The sequence below is a fragment of the Agelaius phoeniceus genome, chromosome 1 (assembly GCF_051311805.1).
Source record: "Agelaius phoeniceus isolate bAgePho1 chromosome 1, bAgePho1.hap1, whole genome shotgun sequence".
Taxonomy (NCBI): Eukaryota; Metazoa; Chordata; class Aves; order Passeriformes; family Icteridae; genus Agelaius; species Agelaius phoeniceus.
In genome coordinates, this window is record NC_135265.1 from 102,485,086 (window position 1) to 102,498,797 (window position 13,712).

A 13,712-nucleotide genomic window follows, 5' to 3' on the forward strand; every position below is an offset into this window, starting at 1 on the left:
TCTCATCTTGTTGCTTGAATGCATCTCTTTTCCACACAAAAAAATATATTTATTAACATTACATAAGATACTAACTATGAATTAATTTCTATTTATTTCTGTCTTTATAATCTAATTTTCATTAGTATTTTGCCCAGGGTCTATATAATGCTTATAATTATCCAAAACTCCTTGCATTTATTCTTTACAGTGTGCACATTCACTTTTTACCAGTCATCTGAAATCTCCCCTGTGACCGACAATATTATTTCGGAAGGAAGATGAATAGCTCAAACAGTATTTCCACAATTTTTATTTTTGTCCTACTCTGTGGGAGCATTGAAGCCTGAAGATTTAAATGTGTTTTGTTTTCACTGATGAACATTCTCTCATACATATAGTGAGCTTAAAAAAAATATCACTTCATTATGATAACAGAAAGAAATCCAACTTTACAAAGTAGCTTAGTAAAAACTGTGTTTTGTTATCAAAAAACATTGTCCCTACGTGAATTCATATCAAAGGCAAAAAAGAAATCATTGCATTTTGCTCTTGTTGGCTATTCAGAGACTATACAGTTGTGACAGAGAGAGCTGAGCTGGATTTTAGACTAAACATCAGTAACAAAACTTTTAACCAATATTTAACCAAAATATTGGATGTTCAATCTTAGAGGTGGCTAAGCCCTAATAAGATTACAGTTTAGGCCATTTCCACATCTATCCAGTTCACTCTCTAAGAGACCAATGTAAGATTGAAAACCTCATTTCACTTATCAGTAAATATAAAGAGAAAAAATGGTCAAGAAATATCACACATGATGTCAGTGGAACACAGTAGCTTTCCCAAATACATGATGATTTTTAAAGAAGAGTCTAATCCTCAGAGTTAAAGTGTGACTTAGTAAAAATATAATGATAGAGCTCCTTGCTTTGTTCTCCATCAAAACTATCCAGATCAATCCTCCTGAGATTTGCTGAAGATTGCACTCCAGGCTTGGAAACCCAACTCAGAATGTGAAAATGGCCTAAAGAGTAATCTTGTTGGCTTAGCCCCCTCTAAGATTGAACATTCAACATTTTAACTTGGTTAAACTTTTTGTTACTGATGCACAGTCTCCAAGGACCTGCTCTGAGTATAAAGGATGCAAGCAAATGACAACTGTGACATAGCCATAGTAATGGTTATGTTTAAAATGGTGATAACTACAACATTTGATAGAGATTTGTTATCTCCTCATCACACACTCTCTGACATTGTTGTGTATAAAATCAGATGGCCTAGCTTGAAACGCAGCCTCCTTACCTTTCCAGAATGATCTGAAGATACCAGTAGAAAATCACAAGTTCCTGAACTCAGATTTCCTGCCTGTGGTCACATGGCTTGAAATATACATTGGACTTACCTAACATCCAGGACTTTGTTATGGCTTGGAGGTCCCACTAAATGGAAGGAAAATTTCCAAAGCTGGTTGAAAATGGTGAGGATCATGTCTTTCCTTGAACTTCTTTAGAAATGAAGACTTCTTATGGGAATCCTAGCACCACTTCACCAGGAAAGCTAGCTGTCTTCGAAAGCAGACCTGTCAGAAAGCTGCCTCAGTAAATTCAGGCTCTCCTGCACTACCAGAGACTTGAGCTGAGTCATTTTGCCAAAGAGCTAAGTAACCACTTTCTTGGAGCTTTGAAACCTGTGGCTCCTAGACATCCTTACCTCGTTGTCATGGATGTGATGAGAAACAGGCTTCTCAGATGGCAACTCTCTTTATAATCTAGTAGTTGCTTCAGGCCATGTAATTTTTTCAGCTGTGTCTATCACACAGGGGAGGGTGCAATTTTGTGTCATGGTGTGCATCTTTCCCTGGTGTGTGAGTCACAGTGAGATAAGGTGAAGTGTCTGAAAGACATGCTCGCTGACAGTGATGACTTGATGACTCAAGTGCTGCAGATTTTCTAAGGCATCAATTTCCTCCCAAGAGATTTAAAATAAAAATCCCTCCATTTTACCTTTCAGTGATGGATGTTGTGTTATTGTAAAGCCTTTGTACTGCCAGCAGCAACTACTTAAGTACATACTACATGCTGTGGTTAAATCAGTCAATATAAATCTACTTGGATACGTTTATCATCGCCTCATCCTTTCTTCTTTAGTCTTCTCTGGAACAATTTGTGCAAAAGCACCTATCATTCCAAGACATCATTCAGACAGCATGAAGCATCATGAAAAGCTAAACCATACAGCAGGGTGGCTACATAAATGTACTGGAATGTATTAGCCAAAGTCCTTTGTCCAGAGTTCCAACTCAGTAACTGGTGTGCCATGGACTGCATGAATGGGTATCATCTTTTATTCCGTGGACTTTGCACTTGGTAGATTCAGGCATACCCACATGTAAAGATATGCTATCGTTTTTTAATAGGTGGAGCATAGGCACCTGGTGTACTCTAATCTTCTGTTTGTTTATGCTTATTTATCAGCTAGGGTTCTCAAGTAACAGTGGTGTTAAGGTGGCGTGGCTGTGCCATGAAATGAGTGTATATGCACTCTGACCATTTACAGCGTGGTATTCTTTTTACCCCAAATCTAGATTTTGTACTTCAGACACAGCTTTTGTTTCTTATCACCTCAGAGGGGTTGTGACCCACTATGAAGAGAATCTCCCAGGGTAGGGTATCTTCATGTTGTTCATCCCTTCTTTTCAGTTCTAAACATTATTTTCCCACTTCAAATTTTGTAATCAACAAGACATTCTGGCTTCATTCTCATTCCAAGAAACCTATTTTTCCTCCAGAAATTTCAGACCTAAAACAGTGCAGGAAAAAAAAATACTGTGGTAAAAAAACTTACATATATTAAAAATTGTTTGCTTTTCTGGTATCCATATCATCAGAAAACAAGTTAAACTGTTGAAACCTTTTCCTACATTAAAATGAGTTCATATTTCCAGCACATCTCAAGACTTCTGTCCCTTCTTACTGAGATTATGGGGAGAACCACTGTGGTGTCAAAGGCTGCAGAGTAGGAGGGGAGCTGGTTGGGTGCCAGCAGGCAGTTCAGGTTTCCACCTTGAAAGCAAATTTTCCTTGAGAATCAGGAATGACTTACAGAGTGTGGCAAAACTCATAGGACAAACAGTATCTCTAAAGGGAATGCTGCCAGGAAAGCTATTTAATTCTCATTTGTGTTTCTGACTGTGTCAAGAAATAGCACAGAAAAGCTACATCTTTATTTTGAATGTCCTTCTTTCCAAGGGCTCTTATTGGACTACTTCTACATATTTTATTCTTTTTAGGTAAATATCTATGGTGCAAAATTTTCCCATGTTATGAGTGATGAACACACACAAGAGCTTGGATATTTGGTAGTGATTCTATAGGTTTGGTGATGACGTGGTTTTTTGCAGAGCTGGAATATAGAAATGCATTGTGTCATCCAGGCTGAATCCATTGCTCTTTCTTGCTAAACCCCTGTGACAACTCCCAACACATATTTGTCAGCAAAGCTGCCAATGTCTGAAGATGACAGGTAACAGGGATTTCTTTTATAAGATTATTAACCTACATTTCAACCCTATTAAAGAAGTGAAGAGAAACTGTTGCTATCCTCCTAAACATTTTAATTTATTTTTCATCAGTAACAACAATGCTACCGCTTGTTCCCCCAAGTCATGTTACATTGACCAAGAGGAAGGAATGTGATGTTCATTTTCCTCAAGGGCATCTCTCAGACATGTAAGCTGACTTTCTTATTGATTTGTTCTTGTCAATATGTAATCAGAAGCATAGGGATCATTTCTGTTTTAGTATGTAACAGATCATTTCCCCAGGGTACCCTACTTGATGTAGGGGAATAGGGGTTTAGTTGTTAGGTAGTTATCTTCTTATTTAAACATGTATTTTACTGCTGTGGAGGGAGCATGAGTGGCACTAAGTAAAACAAATGTGAATTAAATGGACTTTAGGGGAAAGACATTTTTGTTTTCTAAAATTCCCAGTGTATGGTTGAGTGTTTTATCATAAATAAGGCGTGTCTCAAAAAACTTTTGACAGATGATGGGAGAAAGCAAGCTTGGGCTCTTCAGGAGGTTTTCAGAAAACAAGGTCAGTACTTTTCAAAGAAAGCTCTTTTTTTTTTAAAAGTCTTTCAGGCAGTCTCAGGGATAAAAAAAATGAGTAATTTAACAGCCAGATAAAAGAAATCCTTCCCAAGCTGTTAAATGTTTAATACCTAGCCAGGATCCTCAAAATTCTCTTCTCCACACTAAATAACGATATCTTATTAAAAACTTGTTAATTGGTGTGACACTAAATTTAAGTTTGTACAGGTCTCTTACACTTCAAGTTCTATCAGTGTACTATCTTCAAATTTTCACAATGCCTGTGTTACAAAACAATTCTAGTAACACTTCTAGAGCTATGTCTTGAAAACAAAAGGATTATGGATGAGTATCAAGAGCCTGCCTTCCTATTTGAACAAAATACACAGCAGTGGTAGGTGATAAGGCAAACTAATCTGCATCAAGACCCACTTGGTAGTAGCAGAAATGCAGGCATTTTGCAATAAAGACTCTTCTTAATTGAAACACAAGAAACCCACCTGAAATAGACATGAAAAAAGCTATATTTTGCCACATTATGCTAATACTTATTCTTTCTCATCTTTAACCTGTTAAATGTGGCTAGCTATTGATTTTATAGTTTTTTGTGAAGTCTTACTTTTGGACAGTGAGAGAGCATTTATATCAAGCAATTAATTTATCCCTGGTCCAGCTGGCAAAAAACAGTAGTCCAAGAGAGGACCTTATTGATGGCCAAGAACCCCATTACACAATGAAGACATCCATCCTATCATTGATGTCAAGTCCTTAGGGAGTAACCAGCACAAATTAACAAAGGCATTTTTACAACACCTTTAGATAGTCTATCCCCCTATGGGTGTTTTAACACTTTTAAAGAAAATTATTCTGTAGCCTTGTACAAAACAACACTGAGAGGGGATTAAAAAAAAATAATCCTGCAGCTTACTCTTTTCCTTTCAGGGAAGGGAGGGAAACCTGGTAGTGGCCTGAACAGTTTTGCAGATTAGGTGAGGGGGTGGAGGTATGAAGTAGCTACACAGACTATTTCATCAGCCTACACAGACTATTTCATCAGCCTTGCTGTCCTGATTTCAGTGCTCAGGAGATCACAGCAGGGCGTCCTGTGATGCTCTTTGCAGAGGCTGAAGCTGCAGTGGTGAAGATTTTGAAGACCGAAATGTCAAATACTTTTCCTTAAGTACCTTGAGACACAACCTTCAATCTTCAAAGGAAAGCAGAGGAGATTTATTTTCTAGTCAATTGTATAGCTCCCCTCTCATTGCTGAATTCAACTTCAAGCTAACCTACAGCACCACAGGCACATGCTTCCAAGCCATGTAAAACATCCCACTGACAACACCAGGACTGATCCATTCAGGGGCACAACTCTCTTCAAACACCTAAGGGCCAAACAACATTCACTTCAGATTTTCCAACACAGATAATAGTTAAAGGGCTTAGGCTTTCCATGAATTAAGTACAACACCCTTTAGTTTACAGTTATGTACCTGGGCTCCTTCTTGTTTATGCACAGCTGGAGGTAAGATACATAATATTTTCAAGGTTATTTTAACTGCTTTAAAGGAAGGAAGAGATCCTGTGTATCTTCCATCATTAACTAAACTCACCATGTATGAAATGTTTTTGAAATAATGGTTTCTCATTACACAGAAAAGTGGTGTTCTGTGCTGTTATTTGAATGACACTCCTTCCTTCCTGCATACTGCTGTGCATTGAATTTATCATGGCAGTCAGAAAAGTCTTACTCCAAAACCCTGCTCTTCCTTAATAAACCCAGCTCTTCATTCACAGTCCTCCTGGTTGTTGTAACAACTGTGAAAATATGAACCAAACAGTGCAAAAATCTGCACATTTCTGAGGAGAGTGTTAATTCTTCTAGACACAAGTCTGAGGGAGGGACATAAAGTAGGGCGAAAAAATAAATGTTCACCAAAATAAAAGCATACAAAAGATGAAGTGTCTTACAAGCCATACTAGTCATTGCTCCTATTCAAAGTGAGTGGTAACTGGAGCTCACTTTCTACTGACAGCTACTATTCTAAATTTCTAAGCAGATGCTGGCCACTCAGGTCCCTCTCCTTTAATGGATAAATAAAATAACTTAGAAAAAGGATTTTCAGATCTTCTTTTTCTGTTTTTTGGGAGTTCATCTGGACTGCAGGATCCCCCAGGAATGCATTCACTTTCTGTTAAAAGGCCATCCATACACGTTTAAAGCAGCATTTAAATCCCAGGCAAGTAATCCACAGACTGCAGACAGCCCTTTTTCAAGAGCAAAGGACATGCAAAATGGAAGCTATTTTGTTCTGCTTTATTGAAACCAGAGGGAGTCCCAATTCAGAACCATTTAAAACATTTATTAGGGTTAATCATTGTAGGTTAAATAAACCACAAAAACTACATTTTAGGGGGAAAAATATTATTAGGTATGATACAATTAATATGTAAAACAGAAGGTAAAGTATTAACAGATTGCAGCATCCCATACATGAAGCAAGTGGGTCCAGCCCAATCAAAGCTCTTATATAAACAAAACAGAGGAAGAGTACCTAGCAGGTGATTTTAAACTGGAAATTTATCACTGACTCTGGTATAAATAATTAAGGGTAGGTTAGTAAAATATTTCACTGTAGTGAAACAGTGTGATGACAGCCAGAATGCTCACACATGTAACTTATCTAGTCACACTTACTCCCATGTGCCATGAAGGATTAGAGAAGGCATGGGATGACAAATAAGTTTTTCAGGTATTGATACAGACTCATATTACATTGCAGCACTTTAGATAACATGTTGTACTGTGAGCAAAAATAGTAAGCTTTTTGAGCATCACTTTATTACTTCTAAGTTCCAATTCCTGAAAAATAATGGCTGGTTTTAGATTTCTCAATCTGAAAGACAAACATCTTCTAGAATATGCCATTTTCATGCACAAGAATGGCAAGTCAAAAATTGTACCTATGCATATCTCTATCTTCTTGCTACCTTTGATCCACAACTTTAAGTTCATAAAGGTGAAATGATCACTAACAGAAAAATGTACTTACAGAATAAAATGTGTTGTATATGAGAACCAGACATAGCGAAAAAACACTACATGTCAGCAGAACAATACAAAACTGTACTTTATATACACACATATATGCAGAGCATATACAAAAACTAGTTCCTTCATAATTTTTTTTTAAACTTGTTCACGACAAGCCAGAAAAGCAAGTCACCCTCAACTGGACAGTCACAGTCCTGAGTCACAGTGCAAACAAGCTCCACCAAATATCCTTGGCACTACAGCCTGTGCCTCAGTCCTGCTGCCAGCTCTCTTGAGAAAATCAGTCTTGGACAAATCCAGCACCAGCTGGCTAACCAAGAACTGCAGTGTTGATATTATTATTATTATTATTATTATTATTATTAGAGAAGATCAGTTACACAGTCAGGTGCTCCAGTACAGTAATTCAGCTTTTCACCATCCATAAACTACTAAGAGGAATTCCAGTTGCTGCTAAAACTTTCAACTCTGAGATTGGGGGTTTTTCTGTCATTTTTCTGACTGTTTATGAAGGGTGCTGGTACTTTCCAAGAAACACAAGCAACCAATGGAAGCAGAAATCATTAAATTTACATTTTTAAATCACTATTTTTTAAACAAACAATTGCCCCATTTGAATAGGCTGCACCTTGGCTTTGACAAACAGCAGAGTGGCAACAATATTGTCAAAAGTGAGCCCTGTGTTCAGAGAAAATGTGAGATGCTCTGCACAGCACATTGGCCTGTTATTTTTATTCTGGCTTCAGACTTCCCTAATGAAGCTTCCAGTAACCCAAATCTCAAGAACTTATACAATCAGATTCCTTATTAATTGAAATATTTTTCTGGACTAAAAGCAGAATAAAGTGATTTAGATTTGCCCTAACAAAAGCAAAACCTCTTTAGTCACCATTCAAATTTTAAAATCTTTCAGAGATCCATTGTAAAAACTTCCAATTTAAAACTATTTTAACATATAACTCATAAAGCTGTTCTGATTCACATACTGCTCAAAGCCAGCTGTCAGAGCTGCTTGTTCAGGACAACATCCCATAAAGACCAGTATCAATTGCCATTTCTAACATAAATTAGAGTATACAAGGTACTCACAAAATTGTCTTAAAAAGCTTTCAGACATCTCAGTTAGGATTTAGTAAGTTTTGAGATGCCATTGTAGAAAAAATAAAAATAGTCAACAATGATTTACAAAAGCTTAAAAATCAATTATGGATAACTGCTATATATTGAACTAAAGTTTATGGCACCTCTAGAAACACGTGTTTGATCTCATCTTCTTTTCTGGGTAACTGGTCTAGCCTCTTACTGGGTTTTACAAAGGAGGAATCAGATCTCTTCCAGCACTGGGTCATGGACCCATAAAATGTATGAACCTGCGATGTTGGTAAGTTTGGTATTTCCTTAGCACTGAAGGCCATGTTAAGCTTTTCCCTCCCCAGCCAAGTGAAAGAGCCAGGCATCCCTGGCAGACTCGCTTGTACCGGGATGGAATTAAATGTTCCCTAAAGGAGCCCGTCTCCCTCCCCTGCTACCAACAATGATCACTGAATTTTCACTTCAATAACCCTACATTATCAGTTAAATATTTGCTGCAGTGACACAGAGACGTGGATCATATATCAGCACAGCTGAAAACTGAAAGTTTAGCAAAAATATCCAAGGCTGTATTTTCTAGAATGAGTGTTTTCAAAAGAGGCCAAAATATAGGAGAAACTACTTATATGTGAAAAAAACAATGCAGCACAGGTTCTCAAATAAAATGCGGAGGGATATTTCCCACCTATGCTACTCCTAACCCTCTGGAGACAAAATGTTCCTGTTGATTTTATCTGGCTCTGTTTCAAGCCCTAACAATTAGTGACATTTTATCTAAGCAATCTCACAAAATAAACCAGCCAATAAGGTCTGGTTTTCTATGTATCAACACGGAAACAACGCTCTTGGCTGCCTGCTCATGATTTATTGTGGGAAGTTATTTTTCCCTTTTGTTTGCTTTTATAAGCCCTCCTGAAAATGTGCAGTGGTGATAATTTTCCTCATAAGAGAACAAATTAATGTTGTGGAATTCAGGCTGGGCTCTGGTTTTGAATATTTCTTACTCTAATTCCCACTTCCAATGAAATTGATGAAGAAGATAAATTTGGATTTTATCATCACAGTCACACACATTCATAAAAGACAGAAGTTGAAAACACATACAGTTTTACATTACTTCTACTTCATAACCCTCTATAGGAATTCTTTCCTCCACTGCATTTCCAAGTGCATCACGCTTCAAAGATATCACATAGTGTGCCTTCCACACCACATCCCCACACAATTGAGAAGATTACTCCAAAAATTCAGGGAATTACATCTGTAAGCAAACATTCACATTTGTTTTTAGATTCCAGCCTCTAACCCCAAATAATATTGTGCTCTCTTGTGCAGTTTTTTGTACAGAAATAATGTTCTTTGAACTCAAATACCTCTTGGAGCACAGCAGTGACACCACAAGGAGTGGGGCACTGTGGCAGCCTCTCTTAGAAACCAAGGAATATGCAATGTTGAACACAGACAACTTTGGTCTGGGGCACAGATCTGGAGGAACCCTGGTAAGCAGTGGGTATTAAACCTGTATTTATGCTCATTTTACATTTTCAGCAACTATTGAAACCCACACCCTGCACAGGGAATCATTCCACTCTACACAGTGGCTGCATTTTCACTTCTTTCTGAAGCACACTGGAACTGTATGGGGTCCAGCAGTTTCCTTCGTGACAACTCCTTCTTCCACATACACAGCACTTCCTGACACAGATTTTGACTTCCAGTCCATAAAAACTGCATTCAATCATCCTTTGGATCCTTTTTTTTTTTTCCTTCAGTTAGCAAATTCAGTCCACTTCTTGCTGATGTTTACTGAAAGTAGGAGATGAAGCTGCAGATTTAGAAAAATCGTGAAGCAGAGTCCAGCTAAAAAGATGGCAGAGAAACTGTAAGCCAAAATTCAGGTTTTATGGGATTTTTTCACCATATTATTACAGAGAAAACTCTAAAAACAGGCCAAGTCTACTTTGCAAATGTAAGAAGATAAGTTTTTGCAGCAAACCTAAATTTTATTTAAAAACTGATCATTTTATTAAAAAAAACCCCAACAAAACAGTCACTGGTTTCAACAGAGAATTGGAGTACTTTGACATTGTAATTTTGACAGGATATTAGAGAGGATTTTCCAACTGGGTTTTGCAAAATCCCTTTGAAGTAAAGCCTTCTGCTTCTGGTCCTTGCGTTATTGCTCATGGGAAGTATTGAAATTACTGCTTTCAAGATAAGGAGCCACGTCACTGAGATCACGAAGTCCTTTCTCAGTGAAAAAAAAAGCAAATGATGCTGTTTTTCAAGTAAATCTAAAAAGATCAAGTTGGGTCAGCAGCACCGCCTACCCGTCTGTGAAGTCTGCCTTCCAAGTTTGATTGCTCCATTGTTACTGTTTTCATGAGGATCTAAGGGTGGAATTTGCTGACCTGAAACACATGAGGAGACATGAATTCAATTTTCCTGATGTAAGAACAACACACCATGCAGGTAACAGTTAGAATTTAGCTTGCATAAGAATTACATCTGTGAAATTTTACAACAACTGTACCTTGAATATTTTCCCTTGTATCCTACTCATGAAAAAAGACTTTCACATTAAAAAATATATATAAAATATGGCTATTGAGAAGACATGGAGTACACTGAAATTATATTATCCATGAATTTTTTTTTAAATAGTCATCTTACTGAGCTCCTTGCAACTTAAAAAGAGAAAATTGTCATCTTTCTCCTAGTTCCACCTAAATGTGAATGGTGCAAGTTTAAAGAGATTGTGCCCATCCTAAATCTGCATGACATTTAGTCCTAGCACACTGGAGTTTTACAAAGCACTGTAACTAAACACATGGTGCCTACAATTGACAAAGAAAAACAGATCTGTTCTTTCCATTGAATCCCTTCCTCTTTTTTAGGCATACCCATGTCTTTCCAGTTGACAGCTTTGATTGCCTAACATCACCATCACCCCTTTCCTTGCAAACTCTCCTGATTTTTTAATCATCTTATGGAGCAATTATTTAGAGTGTTTGAAAGAATTTCAGCCATTCCAGGAGAGCCAGAGATCTCTCCTGGGGCAGAAGGGCACTGCTCCAACTCCCTCCCCTGTGTGCCCTTGTAGTACTGCTGCATCTTTTGTCTAACTGGCTTCCTATTAGTGGAAAACATACAATGTGCTTAATAAGAAAAATAATAAATGGAAAAAAAATTCTCTCAGGTCCAGTCCATCCTCTGTCTCTCTCTCTCTCTGGTATGCATCTGGCTTTTGCATTAAAACCTTGTGTGAGCTCTCCATCAGTACCTTGAGATTTTACAGTCATGGTAATGTACTTTCCCATCACTTTGTGGATTTCCTAAAATTTTTTTCTGAAGCTGAATCCTTTTTTATGAATTATTCTTGGGTTTACCATTACCCATGTTAAATAACATGAGTTAAAATATTTAACATTTGTTTCTTATATACCACTTTCAGAGAACACAGAGTTCCTGTGAACAGTTCATCATAATCCAGGTGGATTTTACAGCTTAGATTTCCCCATCCTTTGCTTCAGTTATTCACAGCTCTCTCTTACCAAATGTTCTATGAATTATGTACCTATGCTGAAGCCTGAGCCCTACAAATTATTTGGGGGAGTGGTTGTGGGTGGGCAAGTTTAAAGCATTCGGGTAAAATCCAATCCAAATGAAATCAAACAGCAAAATTTGATCTGTAAAACTTGTCCTTAAATTACCTTCAGCCAAGATTCAAATTTTCTCTTACTCAGTTAGCTCTGCACAGGTATGCTGTACAAGAAAAGTGTGACTTTTAAAGCAGATAATTTTGTGTATTTGTGCAGCTGAATGAGAAAGGGAGACCTCCTCCCATTACTAAGGTAAAGATACTGCATCTGGTCCAACAGAGTGAAAAATGTGTATCTTGAGGGCCAAAGCATGTATAAGCACTGACATTACAATGTTGAGCTCTATTTGGGTCACTAAACTATCAACTTCACATCCTGCTTAACATTCTGTTCAGAACTTCATGTTTGTAAAGTAAAATAAAAAGGAGAATAGGTGGTTATAGACCCAGCTGTTACATGCATTAGTGCTGTTGGCTTTGTTTGGAGACAAAGAGAATCCACTAATTCTTAAAACTCTAGAGAATATGAAGAACATGGTATCTGTGAGAGGCTTTCCAAGAAGGCAGTGCTGTCGTCATAGAGACCTGCAGGGAACTTGTGCATTAGGTACCTAACACTTCCAAAGGGCTTTCAACTCAGTCCCAGCAAAATAAAACTCTGTCAATCTGACCCAGCCAGAGCACAAAGTAGCTAAAAAACCTGGCAACTCCAGACATGGCTTCCATAAAAAATTTGTCATTAATCAAATACCTCTAAACGTTTGTTCTTCTAACAGTAACTTTGGAAGAGGAGAGCCTTAATGTGCAAACTTTCATTTTAGAAATGAAAGCCTAACTTTCATTTTAGAAATGCATTAAACAAAGACATTAACTCTATTTGTTTTTCATTCAGCTTTTCATATTTCCTATGAGTTTCAAGTAGTTTCTACGGTACTCCTGATGTGTATGCCAAGAAGCAGGAAAACTTATCTTTGGAGGAAAAACCTTGCAGGCTTCAAGGTCAGCAAACAGTTTGTCCAGTTCAGACCAGGACACAATATATGTTGCTAAGAATCACCCAGATTTAAGTAATTTCTCAGAACAAACAAAACCCACATAGATAACAACTATAAATAATAAAGACAAAAAAATCTCTAGACCTATTTGCTGCTAAGTTATTCTTGAACTTAAGTACTGTTTGTCAGGAACTAGCCATGTTTTCTGCTGTTTTGATACCACTACCCCCTCCTTGAACTCAATGTAAGGAAATAAATGTTTAAACAGTCTAAACTTTTACTTTATTTGAGTCTGAGAATATTTTTTCAGTAGGTGATTCTTGCCTCACTTATTACTTCTCTTATTACCAGAATTATTAAACCATGAAGTTAAACCGTTTTAGTAACAAGACATCCCTGCCCAAGCAGCTTTTACCATGACAGGAATAACTATCTTGGAGCATAAAACTCAGTCTAACACCTGAGAACCAGCTCCACAGCAAATGATACAGTGATTTTTCATCAGATATCAGAGAAAGTGAATTAAAAAATCAGTCAGAAATCTGTCTGACTTACTGTCTTTCCCTAGGCCTCCCTGACAGTAGACACTCTAACAGAGAAATGCCTAAGCAGCAGGAGAACACTAAGGATGAGGAGTGAAATGCTGATCCTGCATCTACACTTCCTGCTTCTAACCCAGCTCAATCACTATTGCCACCTAAAAGCACTGTGATCATCTCATCTTGCCATTCAGCTCCTGATAAATATGGCATCAATATTGCTGACACCAACTCAAATATAGCTGGCACTGAGTCAGGATCAACAGAGGTCACAAACTGAATTAATTTTGGAAAGTATATACTCATTTAAAATTTGCATCTCACTGGCATCCATAGTTTCTGTTCCAGAGTAATAAAA

The 13,712-nt window shown here is 37.5% G+C and overlaps 1 protein-coding gene across 1 annotated transcript in view; it reads right to left on the bottom strand.

The window, feature by feature from the left end:
• Nucleotides 1-6,414: 6,414 nt before the first annotated feature.
• Nucleotides 6,415-13,712, bottom strand: part of RAB31 (RAB31, member RAS oncogene family) — a 62,214-nt gene continuing 54,916 nt past the window's right edge. Inside the window, exon 7 of the mRNA XM_054642560.2 lies at nt 6,415-10,630. Within this exon, the coding sequence (XP_054498535.1) occupies nt 10,533-10,630 (98 nt within the window). The 3' untranslated portion in view covers nt 6,415-10,532. The remainder of the gene's footprint in view (nt 10,631-13,712) is intronic.